The sequence below is a fragment of the Lynx rufus genome, unplaced genomic scaffold (genome assembly GCF_022079265.1).
Source record: "Lynx rufus isolate CCGP_SWC_20201006 ecotype Redwood Valley unplaced genomic scaffold, mLynRuf1.p SCAF_8, whole genome shotgun sequence".
Taxonomy (NCBI): Eukaryota; Metazoa; Chordata; class Mammalia; order Carnivora; family Felidae; genus Lynx; species Lynx rufus.
This window is the reverse complement of record NW_025814896.1, coordinates 106,226,658-106,241,883: the sequence shown is the minus strand read 5'-3', so window position 1 is coordinate 106,241,883 and position 15,226 is coordinate 106,226,658. Positions and strand designations below refer to the sequence as shown.

The 15,226-nt window shown below is 38.5% G+C and overlaps 1 protein-coding gene across 4 annotated transcripts in view; it reads left to right on the top strand.

Annotated features, from left to right (window-relative positions):
* The first annotated feature begins 233 nt into the window (after positions 1–233).
* EML4 (EMAP like 4) overlaps positions 234–15,226 on the top strand; it is a 161,362-nt gene continuing 146,369 nt past the window's right edge. For all 4 annotated transcript variants that reach the window (XM_047069457.1, XM_047069455.1, XM_047069456.1 and 1 more), the window contains exon 1: positions 234–492. In XM_047069457.1, the coding sequence (XP_046925413.1) occupies positions 468–492 (25 nt within the window). In that variant the 5' untranslated portion in view covers positions 234–467. The remainder of the gene's footprint in view (positions 493–15,226) is intronic.

The following is a 15,226-nucleotide window of genomic DNA, read 5'->3' as shown; positions in this document are numbered from 1 at the left end:
CCTACGCCCTTGGCAGGACCACTGCGCAAGCGCAGCCACTATTCCGGCTCCAGGAGGCAGGAACCCGAGGCCGAAGCAAGGTGAGAGGGAAGGGTCGACAAGCCCCCGCCTCCGTGTTGTCACGTGGGAGGCGGAGTCGGAAGCGTGACGGCGTGCGCGGGGGCGGTGCTACCGCTGCGCGCGGGCGCGGGGGCGGGGCGCGGCGCGGCGTTCCCGGCTGCTGCCTGGGAGGGAGGCCGGGCAGGCGGCGGAGCGGTGCGGCTCTCAACCTGACGGAGAAGTGGCCCGGGTGGCCGCGGCTGACTGTCCCGGGGCGGACGGACCGACGGACGACGGAGGCGGGGGCTAGGAGTCGAGCCGGGCGACCTAGAGAGTGAGCGGGTCAGGCTCAGCGTTGGCCAGTCTGTCGGTCCGCTGAATGAAGTGCCCGCCCCGCTGAGCCCCGAGCCCGGCTCTTTCCCCGCAAGATGGACGGTTTCGCCGGCAGCCTCGGTGAGTACGGCTGGGGACTCCTCCGGCTTCTGCGCAGGGTGGGAGCCTTGTTCTTTCCAAACACAGCCCAGGCCCTGCTCTCCACCCTGCCCCTGGGGATGGTAGTAGTTCCACTGCACATGTTCCCCTCGAGGCTGCCGCCCCTCTACTGGCTCTGGTGGACTCAGAACCCCTCCCCTCCCCCATGCCCAGCCCTCCCCAGCAAGACCCTCCCTTCCTCCCAGCGTCCCCTTCAGTGCAGGGCCCTCCTTCCCCAAAGTGGAAACCCCCTCTCTCAGAGAGCCCCCCCCCCAGTAACTGGTACACCCCTCCCATACACTCACGGCTCCCCCCACAGACCCATCTTCAGGGTTGGAGCACCCCTTTCTGAAACCCTGACCTCGCTTCAGGGCACAACATTCCTCCCCCTTTCCACATACTGAACTCTCTTTCAGAGTGGAGGCACCCCTCACCCACGCAGAGGGTCCCTTTTTAGGGTACGGACCCCCATTCCCTCTTCAGGAAGAGGGCACCCCCCCCCTCAGTCTTCACTTTAAATTTGGAGGCTGCTTTTAAGTATCTTTCGGTGTCTGACAACTTCCCTTCTCTCCTTCCACTTCTCTGAACATTTTGCAGTGGTGGAGAGAACTAGAAGCACTGAAGCATCATTTGCTTAATACAGGAAAGGAAGAGGTGCATCTGTGTTGGGGGACCCTCTTTAAAAGAAGAGTGAAAGCAGAAGTATTTTCTGGCTCTGCGAGCATGCTGGGGAGAAGTAATCCTGCCCAGTGAATCCATAGGAAAGGGGGCCTCTGTCAGGGAAAGAAAGGATTCTCCATTTTTGGAATATGTTGTCTTTGTGGAATGGAAGAGGTTATTAAGTAGGCTGCAGTATCCTTCCAGTGTTCCCTTTCACCAGAATAAAGGTAGTAAATTTTGTAACTAAGGGAATCAGAACTAGAGGCTGGTACTCAACTGCCCTATAATCTGTGTCTGGAATTACTATTCTTTGAGGCCATTGGAATCTGGTTACTGTAAAGATTGAGCTCAACTGTTAGGATGGTGAGAGAAACAGTTTCTGCTTTGGCGGATTCTGCAGTTATGTGATACCTGCTGCTGGATTTATATTTTCAGTGTTTTATGTGGAGGTAGTTTGTCTTCAGAAGCCTTTCTTTTGCATTTCTTGATAATAAATCCCTGGTTGGTGAGTGTTCATGGATCAGTGCATGATCTGGCCATAGGCCATACTTTATTCAGCCATGTTGGGATTAGATGAATTTTTTAAATCTAAAGTAAAAAAGTCGAAGAGCATTGAACCCATTACTGGTATTAAATAGTAAAAACCCTAATTTTGGCCCTGACCCTCTATGGGAAGAAAAGAAAAACACACACTAGAGTGCTGTGAGAGTGGAAATCCTAAAATAGGAGACAACTGAGTGTTTCTCTTTCCTCCCAAAGGCACCTGTTGCCCATTATCTAACCTTTGATGTCTTATAATTCCTTACATAGTGAGGTTGTTTCATTCTTGACTCCTTTTAAAGAGGCATCAATTTTTCACTGCTTTTTAATTTTTTTTTTTTTAAGCTTCATGGGTGCATTTATTCGCTAATCATGACTGAAAGACTTGTCCTATATGTTCACAAAGAAGTGATCGTATACTAGGGCAAAAATTGAGCATAGTGGGAGATGTTGTGGGACTGACATATCGCTGCATTGTCGGCTCCTCAGCTTTTAGGAATGGTGGGTGACTACTCAGTAGAAATCCACTTTTATTTCTTTTCTTTTTGATTCCAAGGACTTGTGGAAGGCTTGCCAAGGCTTCATTTTCTCTAAGTGTTTTGAGGGAGTCTTTCTTACCAATTGGGGGCACTTAAGTTTATTTTGAAACAGTAGATACGCCTTGTTAAATAACTTTATCCCTTCTTATCCAATTCATGAGGCAACTGATATGAGAGATTGGACTATGAAGATGAACCGTTGTTGGGGCTTCACTTTTCATAAAGAGTTTTATAGCGGACCCCAACGGTAGATATTTTTTGTATTCATTTGATGCCGTCCTTGAGTGGATGAGACTTTTCTTTAGATATGGTGTTGATCAGCTGCAGGGGAGATGCCTCTCTCTAAAGAGAGGAACCTCTGTCAACAGAGAAGGAAAGAAATGGTTCCTGGAAGTATTTCTGAAGCTGCTCCTGATGAAGCTAGTTTTCAACAGGAGCTCTGTGCTTTCTCTTTCTGTCCCCCTTGTAAGAGTAAAACTAGGCCCCATCTTAATTGAAACCTCTAAGGGATGAGGGGTGGGGGAGGGGTAATGCTGGTATATTTTACTGGTAGTCTTTAAACAGAGCTTTGCTTAGCTCTTGCCAAATTGCTTGTTTCTGTTCCCTGCAGTTCATTTAGTCTAGAGCTTACATTGATCTTTATTTTATCATTAAGAGAGCCATGAATGTAAAGGCAAGCACTTGTATTCTAGAAGGTGTTTAAAACTTTTTTTTTTTAAACTAAACAATTCAAAACATGTGAAGTTCCTCTGGGGCCACAAGTATTGAAAGCATTTATTTATTCTCAAGGAGGTATACATGTATATCTCCTTTTGTATACCAGATGGGTTCTTGAAAAAAAAAAGTGAGAAAACTACACTTATATAAGCAGAAAAGTTAGGTGCTTTATAAACAGAATGATTCCAGAGAAGCTGATTATTTAAGGCAGTCTTCTGCTGAATAATAAGATCCATTTGTAAAGTGGAAATCTTAAAATTCAAACTGTACCCATAATGGTTGAGTGTTTAGATAAGGAAAACACTATTATATGCATTTTATAAGATGTACAATGGCAATTAAAACTGTGTAGTGGTTTTTGAAATTGTTGAGAGCAGTGTTAGGGGATTGGTTATGTTATATGTGTCTCATTGAAATTATACACTGTTGTATTACTTTTTGTTTTACATAAAAAGTAAAGGATGCTTTTAATCTCTGCCGCCGCTGAATTTTAGGCAGTTTGGCTGGCAGGTGCTTGTACTCTGGAATTTCCCTTAGGCATAGAATCTTTTAGTTCACAGACTATGGTAATTTAAAAAGGCAGCTACTTTGGAAACAATTTAAAAAAAAAATAAGGTTGGGGCTGAAGTACCCTGAACAATCTATCTTGATATCCTGCCTTCAAATTACTACACACACACACCCACTTAACCCTCCCACCCCGCGCCCAGACTTACTTAGGCGCATTTCATCCTTAGTCTTTTTTAGCATCTCTTTTTCATAACAAAAGTATTTTTTTTTAATGTTTAATTCATTTTTGAGAGAGAGAGACAGAGCATGAACAGGGGAGGGGCAGAAAGAGAGGGAGACACAGAATCCGAAGCAGGTTCCAGGCTCTCAGCCGTCAGCACAGAGCCCAACGTGGGGCTTGAACCCACGAACCGTGAGATCATGACCTGAGCCGAAGTCGTATGTTGAACCAACTGAAACACTCAGGCACCTCACAAAGGTTTTAATTTTAAGACTTTTATCTTGGAATTAGCCTAGGGGTTTGTCAGTGCTTATACTTTAAAAAAAAAAAAAAAAAAAAGCCTGTAGTTAACCATATCAGTTTTAACTTTCTGCTCCAAAGGTTAAAAAACAAAACTCAAAAGTTTTTAAAAATAAAAATGTCAGTAAATGAAATTGTAGGGTTAGTATCTGTAAGAAATGTTACATTTTGGTACAGGGTATATGAACAAACAATAGCAGTGTGCTTCCATTTATTAAATATTTTAAGAAAACAATCTTAACATCACAATATTAGAACTATTTTCATCTCATATATACTCTTAAAGAAACGATGCAGTATGTGATTTTTAAGTATTAATCTAGTCTTAAGCACTGTTTATTCACATAAAAATGTTTCTCATACAATATTACGTGGGGAACTTTTTATTTATTAGTTGTCTCTTAAAGGGCTTAAAATAGGCTTAAGTTATATAAGAAATGAATAGTAACTCTTACATGGTTACTACAACATCTGTGACATGAGCTTAGAGTATTTCTTAGTATGCATGTGGGTTAGTACCTGTTTTGTGACCAGTACTGTACTTGGTTGTTCTTATGGGAAGGACAAATATAAGACATGCTTCTTGTCCTTTAGGAGTTTACTCTCTGGTTTTAAATAGATACCCAGAGATGTTTAAGCATGAGGAAGGACCAGAAATGGGACTAGAGAGGAGAAACACCATTTAGAATGCTGTGCTATGTATAAAGCATGTAACTTCCGAGACAGAACATGTGGAGATTGCTGAATGTACCTCTATAGAGCCTGGTTTTTTAAGACAATGAAATAATTTATTTAGCTCTCCAAATACAGGGAGTGAAATTACTAGGTCTTTTCCACCTTATGTTTGAGTAACATGTAGGAAAAGTATTGTCTTAATTTTATGTCTATGAGTCTATTTCTATAGCATGTAAAACTTCAGTATTCCTAAGAAATTTGAGAACATTTTTATTTTGAAATGGGTAGGTTCTAAGACTTTTAATAGGTCTAAGGAAGTAATCCACTTCAGCTATAACCTCAGTATGGAAGATTCTCAAATCTGGAGTTTATTTCTGTATCTGTGTATGATCTCTTGTCCTGTAGTTTTAGCTCTCTCAGACTATTATAATGTCTTAACATTGCATATTGCTTTATAATTTACAAGTACTTTATCTCACTTAATCTTCACACTAATCTTGGGAGAGAAGAAATTATTCTCCTTTTATAGATGAGGAAACAGGTTCAGAGAATTTGTGATTTTTTAAAAAAGAGACTATTTGAATCCAGGTGTTTCTTTTTCCTTTCTTACTTTTTTTTGGGGGGTGGCTAATTTGTTGAATTTATATCCAGTGAAAACACAATACAAAGAAGAAAGAAAAAATAAATGATCTTTCCTTTAGCTCATCTGTATGCAGCCGATGTTAACATGTTGATATACTTGTTTTTAGTCTTTTTCTATGCCTAATTTTTTTTTAATGTTTATTTATTTTTGAGAGACAGAGAGCAAGAGTGAGCAGGGAGGGTCAGAGAGAGAGGGAGACACAGAATCCGAAGCAGGCTTCAGGATCTGGGCTGTCAGCACAGAGCCAGTGCGGGGCTTGGACTTACGGACCGCAGGATCATGACCTGAGCTGAAGTCGGACGCTTAACTGACTGAGCCACCCAGGCACCCCTCTATGCCTAATTTTTTACACAGTTAAAATCATACTATAGATCCAGTTTTGTTGTGTTTTTGTTTTTTTGCTTTTTTTGGATACTGACCATTTTTTTCCACTTGAACTCCGATTTTTCTTTTTCTTTTTTTTAAAGTTTATTTTGAGAGAAAGTGCAAGTGGGGGAGGGTAGAGAGCCGGGAGAGAGAATCCCAATCAGGCTCCACACTCGCAGCATGGAGCCAATCTCAGGGCTCAAACTCACAAACTGTGAGATTATGATCTGAACCTAAACCAAGAATGGGACACTTAACTGACTGAGCCACCCAAGTGCCCTGAACTCTAATTTTTCTGATGGAGTTCAATATTCTTTTCTGTACCCTACTACTAACTTTTTATAACCTACTCCTGCATCTAACATATCCTGAATCTGAACTCCTCTTCCTCTAAATCAGCTTCTTTTCCTTATCATCCATTGTCTGTATCATCCAGCCTTGAAATATCAGAACCATGTTTGATCCCTTGCCATTTTTGCCTGCCACATTAAAATGTCTTCTGGGACTTTTCAATTCTTGTCCCCTTTTCTCATCCCTTACTTTCCTTTTCCCCAGCTACAGTTCAAATACTTAATTATTCCATGTTTGGATTATTGCATAGCCTAAAGAATTTCCACCTTGTCCAGTTTATTTGATATGGGGTCGGAGGAGGGGGGCTTCAGGTTAATATTCCTAAGGCAATGCTATGATTGTGCCATTCACTCTCTCCGCTTCATTGCCCTGATGACCGAATTCAAACAAGTTAGCCTTGTTCTCTGGGTCCTCCATTATCTCCTTGTACAGTCTTAAGCTCTGGCCAAAGATGACCTGTGTCTTGTTCCCCAAATTTTGGTGCTTTTTCATCCCTGTGACTATTTCTCAGTACCCTTCAAGCCCCAACTCAAATACTGTTTCCTTTCTAAATGCCTTTCCTTGTTTGTTCCCTTTCATTCATTCCCAGCCCAAAGTACTGAACTTTTATCCTAAGAGCATTCTTAGGGCACTTATCACGGGATGTTTCTTATAAGGTAGAAATAATTATGACGAGTCTTAGAATTATTATTAGTTTCTCCAGCCAAATTATAAACCCGTTGAAGACTAACACTCTTGTGTGTCTTTGAAAGCTCACAGCACAACATTGGAGATTTTATGATCCAGCAAAATGTGGGGAAAAAATTAGGGGACCAGTATATAATGGACAACTTACAACCTTCACTTTCACCATTGTTTCATAAAAGAAAGAGCTTTTGAAGATGAAAAAATTATATACAATCTCAGAATAGAGTCCTTTAAAAAATCACTCATTATGTTCTTATTTTTCTTGTTTCACCTGAAGTGAGTGAAAACTTTGTCCCAGACTTTGTTGGGAGTCTAATCTGGTAAAGAACTCCATGCCAGGTTCTAGGGTAGCGTTTTTCTTTCTTTAAAAAAAAATTTTTTTTAATATTTGTTTATTTTTTGAGAGAGAGCGAGAGAGCGTGGGGGGGGGGGCAGAGACACACACACACACACACACACACACACACACACACACAGAATCTGAAGCTGAGCTGTCAGCACAGAGCCCCGACACCAGCCTTGAACTCACAAACTGCAAGATCATGACCTGAGCCTCAGCCGCTTAACCCACTGAATCAGCCAGGCACCGCTAGGGTAGTGTTTTTCAAATGTAGGTCTTGTGCATGACTTATAATTATGGACTTAGAAATTTATTTGGGATCAAGACCAACATTGAGAAGAAAAAGAAGGAGGAGGAGGAAAAAAAAAAGATTATAAGATATCAATGCTTCACATGATATTGCTTCAAGAAGCTTTTAATTTCGGTTGTGTATGTTTGCCGTAGGTTGCAGTGTAAAATTTATTTCTTACTATGGGTCACAGTCAGATGAAATATATACTTTTAGTGGCTGATCCTGATCTTCGAGAGACTAGGTGAGAAGGTTGACATCCATATGAAAAGTTGGATGAACATCAGAAGTGGTTGTAATGAACTGTGTGCTCTGTTTTCCAAAAGTTTTTAGGATCTGAATATAATGATTGGAATATAGTTAGTATCAATAGCAGTAAAATATATCTATAGTTCTAGAATCAGTGTAATTCAGGCAAACTCAGTATGTAGAAATATGGTTTTATAAAACTGTTAGGCTAGGGTATATTTTTTACTTTGCAGAAGGATTCACCATGTTGTGTTTTTTTAGCTTTCCTGATGAAGTTGTTTGTGTCTTGACTGGTTCTCCACCTCAGTAGATATTCGAAATCTATCCAGTCTTTGGTGGCGGGGTGTGCCTAGGCGGCTCAGTCAGTTGAGTGTCTGACTCTTGATTTTAGCTCAGGTCATGATCCCAGGGTTGTGGGATTGAGCCCCATGTCAGGCTCTGCAGGGAGTGAGTGTGGAGCCTGCCTTAAGATTCTCTCTCCTTCTCTGTCTTTCTCTCTCTCTAAAGAAAAAAAAATGTATATTCGGTCTTTAAGGCATGGCTCAAATACATTTTTTTCCTAGAAGCTCGGCCTAATATTCTAGTCTTGCACTTAAACCATTGTACTGATGCTCCTAAAGTAGAGGAAGTGAGCACTACACCTGAGGGATCTGGGAGTATAGCCAATCATTGATAGATAACTAAATCTAAGGCGATATTTGATGAGGAGCAGGTTGTTTTGCATAGTCTTAAATATCTCCCCATATATTGCCCTTTAATTTCAAAGGGGGAAAAATAGTAACTCTATACTGTGGTGAAATCAGACACTATCTTAAGCATGTGATCAAAATGAATAGCACTAGTGGACATCCTGTGCCTCTGAATATAATGTCCTGAGAACAAATCGTTTATGTAGTTCTCCATCCACGAATGGATAACCTGAATCTAATCTTGAGTGAACTCTGAATTGGGAAGCATCCTATTTTTTTTAAATGGTGGAAAGACTGGTTTTGTGGGTTTTTTGTTTGTTTTTTTTTTTAATTATACAAAGAAAGGCTGTGGAATGTTCAGATTAAAGGAGAGTGGAGAGACATGACAGCTATTGCAATATGTGATCCTAGACTGGATCTTACAGTAGAAGGGAAAATGCTATAAAGGGTATCATTGGATCATTTGGCAAAATTGGACTATGGATGGTAGATAAGATAAAATTGGACTGCAGATGGCAGATTAGATAAAAACCTTTACTGCAGGTTTTCACTCTCCTAAGGTTATGGAAGGGAGTATTTTTTTTTTTCTTAGGAAACACAGAAGTTTTTAAGGATAAAGAGCCATGGTATATGTAAGTTATTCTCAAATGGTTCAGAAAAAGTTACGTAATATGTATGTGTGTTTTTTATATGTATATCTGTATTTGTAATGCATGTGCATAATCACGTATATGTATATGCAAGGAGGGAGGAGGCTCATGTGCAAAGAAAGATGAGTAAAATGTTAACAATAGGTGAAATTGGTAAAAGCTGTATGGCTGTTTTTTGTGTTATTCTTGTTCTTATAGCTTTTCTGTAAGTTTGAAATTACTAAAAACTCATATGAACTTTGCATTAAATTCCATAATACAGCATTTTAAAAGTATAGAAATGTCTCCTCTCTCTGAAAATTCCAGGCAAACTCATGGGATAAAACTGTGGCTGTAAGAATATGTTCCATGTATATCATGTGGTTTCCTTTTATCCCTAGGTCTCAGTTTGAGAAACATGCCTTTGGGCCTGAGGCAGCTGTGGTTCAAATTTAGCCGACAGACATGTTTTGTTTGGCACTTTTGAGTGTTTTAAAAATTGGGAAATTTCACATAAAAATCTGGGTCTCTGGTTTCTCTTGAAAAAATGGAATGATCTTGCCCCTGTGGGCTTGCATTCCACATGATCTATATATGCACGAAGTGGTATGTCAGATAAGCAGCCTTAGTCCTTACCTTACACCTAGCTTGTTTCAGGTATTTACTTTATTGCCTGACCTCTGTAGGCATGTATTTGCAACATTACTCTAGCCCAAGAGGTGGTGGGGGTGTCGGTCTTCATGCTCATAACATTTTGAGAATTCAGTTGTTGAACTTAATTGTATATAACTTTAGGGGCACCTGGGTTGGTTGAGTGTCTGACTTCAGTTCAGGTCATGATTTCATAGCTTGTGGGTTCGAGCCCCATGTTGGGCTCTGTGCTGACAGCTTGGAGCCTGCAGCCTACTTCAGATTCTCTCTCTCTCTCTCTCTCTCTCTCTCTCTCTCTCTCTCTCTCTCTCTGTCTCTCTTTGCCCTTCCCCCACTCGCGCACGCTCTCTCACTCTCTCAAAAATGAATAAACATTAAAAAAAATTTTTTATATATAACTTTATATACATACTATAAACAAAGTCATTCTCCTACATAACCATTCTACAGCTAAGAAAAGTAGGAAATTAATATTGATACATTACTACTATCTAATCCTCAGACCCATTCAAATTTTGCTAATTGTCTTAATAATGTCTTTTATAGCAAAAAGATCCAGTTCAGAATCAAATATTGCATTTAGTTGTCATGTCTCTTTAGTCTTCTAGTTGTCTAGTCTTTTCTTGGGTTTTATGATCTTGATACTTTATAAGATTACAGGCCTGTTGTTTTGTAGCATGTTCCTTAATTTGACGTTTCCTCCTGATTCAATTCAAGTCCCGTATCCTTGGCACAAATGCCACAAAGGTGAAAAACTGTATTTTGTTTCATTGCATCCTGTCACGTGGTGCATATCTTTGAAATGTACTATTACTGATGGCCACTTTGATCATTTGATTCAGGTGTTGTCTCTACCTGGCTTCTGCACTGTAAAAGTACTTAAATTTTTTTTGTTGTTATTAGTAAGTATTTTGTAGGAGGTGCTTTGAAACTTTGTAAATATTCTGTTCCTCATTGGACTTTCAGTTTATTGGTTTATTTATCTCTGTATGGACTCAGGTATCCTATTTTTTTCAATGGGTTCTAATCCATTATTTATTTTGATGCTCACATTGGCCCCATTTTGGTTAGTGGATGCCCATTCATGCTAGCTTCTGCATTCTTTTGATATGTTCCCATCATTCTTTTGAGGACTTTCTTGCTTTTGGACATAATGAGATGATGTGGACATAAAATTCAACCCATAACAACATGCATATCTATTTTATATAATTTTAAATAGGGTTCAGATGAGAGTTTGAATTGAGTCTTTAGTTAGCTAACATTTTTTATGTTTTTTAGTAATTTGTAACTGCATAGTGTTTTATCTTACACCTAAAAATTGTGTCAAACCATAGACTAGGTCATTAATGTAAATTAATTTGAAAATATTTGTTAGTGGGAAGTCAGGATTATATTCATTACTATTCTGTAGTATTACTATTACTGTGTTTCAACAGTCGGCAATTATCTTGGAGCAAAGTACTGTTAGGTGCTGTGTATGTTAGGGGGGTTGGGTGAAAGAAAATATATTTAAGCAGCAAAATCAACCATGTTTTTTTCCTTTACAAAATTGTGATCAGTCTTTCCTTCTCAGCAGGTATAAATATAAACTTTAATGCATTGTATTCATTATTTGGACATCTGATCTCCTTAAGCTGTGTGTCTAGAGCATAATTTAACTTATTCTTGATGACTGATGGTGGTTATTATGAGCGTCAGTCATGGTTCTTTGCTGTAACACAGCGGTGCCTTCAAGAGCTTTTGTGTAGCAGTAGCACTGTTTGTTCCATATCCTAAATGACTCTACATAATTATAACTGTCTTCTTTGCTGTTGCTTATCAGCTAGCATCAATGTGCTTTATTGTATTATTATGAAATCTCACCCATAATATTTGAGTTTGTGACTCTTCTTTCATTATTGGACCTTAAATTTGACAGTAATTTCTTAATATCAGATATCCAGTCACATATCCTGATTGTCTCAGAAGTGTCATTTTACAGTGGTTTTTTTAAATCAGGATTTAAACAAGATCCATATATTGCATTTGGTTGCTGTGTTTCTTAAGTCTTTTAATATGTATTTCCCTTTCCTTTTTCTCTTTCCTTTGCAATTTGTTAAACTAGACCTTTTGTTCTGTAGAGTTTAATATAAGTGCTGATTGTATATTGTTTGATGTTTTTTAAGCATGTTTCTTTGTGTTCTGTATATTTAAATTGAAAGTTATGGATTTTTACATATTTTATGTGTTTCAGCATGTTGCCATTAATCTTTTTTTTAATGCTCAGATTTTCCCATGATTGACCTGTAGAAGCATCTTTAGATCGACTCCTGAGTCCTAATTCTAGTGGACTTTGCTGGTTTCCTTGCTTTCTGATGTGACCGTGTTCAAACTTTCTTTTATACTTCTTGCTCCAATTTCTGCAGTCAGCTATTTCTCTAAACATCATTCCTTTGGACACGAAATGGTACTCTAGGCTCTAGAGGTGCTCATTGTTACCGGATTGGTTACTGTTTCCAGTCTAGCCTTTCTTTTGATTCCCAATTTTAAATTTGCTGTGGTCTAGGAAGCCAGATAACAAAGCTGGTTTGACTTATGTGTAAGGATTGTTTTGAATCTTAAAAAAAGAGGAATCTAAAGATCAAGGCCTATGCCTATTGAAATTGCATGGTATAGCACCTACAGGGATACGATCATACTTAATAAATATTGCTAATGTTGGTGTTATTTGAATAACAGGATACCAGATGTTTTTCAGAGGAAAATAATAGACTTCTGAATGAGGACCTGAATAAAATGCATGAGGTTTTTAGTTCACAAACTTGATTTTATATATATAGGTATATTTAAAACATAGGGTTCAGATAAGTATACATATATGTTAAAATTTTTTTTTAATGTTTGTTTTTGAGAGAGAGAGAGAGAGAGGGAGAGAGAGAAAAATGAGTGAGTGGGGGAGGGGCAGACAGAGAGGTAGACACAGAATCTGAAGCAGGCTCCTGGCTCTCAGCTGTCAGCACAGAGCCCTATGCAGGGCTCAAACACCTGAACCACAAGATCATGACCTGAGCCGAAGTCGGCCGCTTAATCGACTGAGCCACCCAGGTACCCCTGTATATATATGTTTTGAATTGTAGACTGTTTATACTTCCAGTATTTTCTTTTGTTAATATTATCTTTTTTTTTTTCTAAGATAAATCTCTGGCTCAGTGAGATATTAGTGTACTATGGAGTCAAATTATGCTGTATTATTTTTGTCATATTCCATGAGAATGCACTTCTTTTTCCTTTTTAATTTTTTTCCAGAGAATGTATTTTTTCTGACTTTCCAAAATTGATGATTTCCTAAAGTTGAGATGACTTCCCTTTTTAAAACAAAACTGTTTAGTGTTGATATCTTACGTTTTTCCTTAAACCATCTTTTACTCTTGCATGCTGGTCTCAATATCACTACCTTTTGCTGATCTTTAAGTGATAGTGGAATGCTGATGTGTAAGTGACATATTAGAGCAAATGACAAAATTTGTTTGCAGTTTTCTTTGAGCCATTTGTTCCAGAAAAGTGTCATAACTGAATCCTGTTGGTGAGTGAGTAGGTTTTTTTTTTTTTTTTTTAACTTTGAAGGATATCCTGTTTTCAGTTTAGTTGAGGCATAGCCTTTGATTTTCTTTGACTGCTTTGAGTACCTCTTGGCATTCATTTTATTTCTTTAGTCTCTCCAGTTATAATTAGTGTGGATATGTTTTTGACATAAACAACCATTTCTGAAATTTTAGGATCTAGTTTGTGGATTATTTGCAGTAAAGTACTGGGGAACAAAGTTTAGACTAAAGCAAGATGATTGGGAAAGTAATTAATATTTGACTTCCTGAAATTTTTGTGAATAAGATTCAATGATTATATGCATGCTGAAACACACACTGAAACTCTTCATTTTGGTTCACTAGTGCATACTATAATGGCTCAGTATGTGGGTTTGTGTCTCATGTAGACTACTTTTTTATTTTATTTTATTTTTTGTTTTCTGGTCATAAACACATTTATTAAGTAAATAGAATTTGATTAGCTTCTTTGGATCACACTCTGGGCTAAGTGCATTGGAAAATTGGTGAATGAGACACTTGAAATCCCTGCTCTCATGAAGCTTTTAATTCTGTTGGGGATTCAGGCCATATTTATTCAGGAAATATTTATTGAATGCTTGGTATGTGCTCAGCACTCTTCCAGATATAAACAGAGCCCTATGGAGCTTATAATGTAGGCTTTTAAAATACAAAGTAGTAAGAACTGTGATGATGAAGTATAGGAAGCTTTGGAAACATGGAGGGCTCCTTTAAGCCTCCACCATCCAGCCTTTTTATTGTTTTGTTTTGTTTCGTTTTGTTTTGTTTTGTGTTTAGAAGCATGTCTTTGTTTAGGGTGTAAGCAGAAAAATAGAGGTCAGGACATAGTAGCACTCCAGCTCTTGGAAATCGCTTAAAGGAATGATATTTACTTTTTTTTTTTTTTTTTCTTTTGTCCTCCTCCCATATACCTGAGAAAATGACAGGCTACCTACCAATAGAGACCACTTTGGTTGCAATTTTCAACCTATGCCACCGTTATCAACTGTGTTCTCCTGGTTATCATCCTAATTTAAAGCAGTGAATTCTGTGACTTATATTCTCTGTCACCTGTGTAAGTAGTTTTCTAAGATACTTGCCTTTTCTGTCTTCTTAAAAAATTTTTTTTAAAACATTTAAAACATTTATTTATAGAGAGAAAGCGCAAGTGGGGGAGGTGCAGAGAGAGAGAGAATCTTAAGCAGGCTCCGTGCTGACAGTGCCCTCACAGGGCTCAGACCCATGAACCTCAAGATGATAACCTGAGTCAAAGTCGGTCGTTTAACCGACTGAGACACCCAGGCGCCCTGTGTTTTTCTATGTCTTTGTTGGAGTATGAATCCTGTGATTGTTAGTTAAGTCTACAGTCTTCAGTATACTTCCTTTAGGAAACAGTCATTGATGCTATACTCTATAGACTACATTTCAAGAAATTTGGTTCAGTTGAATAACTTTTTCAAAGAGGGTAGCAAGGCAAAGACACTAACATTTATTCAGCTGTGATTTAGGAACTATGTCAGACACTTTACGTAAATTAATAACTTTCTAAAGGACACAAACATCTTAATTTAAACTTTAAAAAATACCCTTAAAAAATAAAAAACCTTAAGTGTGACTTTTAAGTAAATCGAACAAAACTGAACCTGTTATTGCAACCTTTACATGGGGATGATGATTATAGTAATATTTGTGAAAGCTTTTTGGTGACTGAAAGCTCCCAAAATGAAAATCTAATAGATCAGCAAATATTTATTCAGCAACTGCTACACACCAGGAATTGTTTTCATACTGGGAATATGTCAGTGAACAAAAGAAACAAAACCCCCTGTTGTATTGAAGCTTATATTATAGTGAAGGGAGATAGACGATAAACAATTTTCATTAAATTATTTACAGTAGGACGTCAATGATCCTGTATAAACATTGATGTCTGCATTGTCAATTATAAACATACTATCCTTTTTTCATAGAATAGATAATGATAGAACCTGTGTGGGGTTTGGTTGTGTCAGATAAGCTTAGAGAAAAGTAATCGTGGGGATACAAATCAGGTAAAACATTGACAACTGTACTGAGG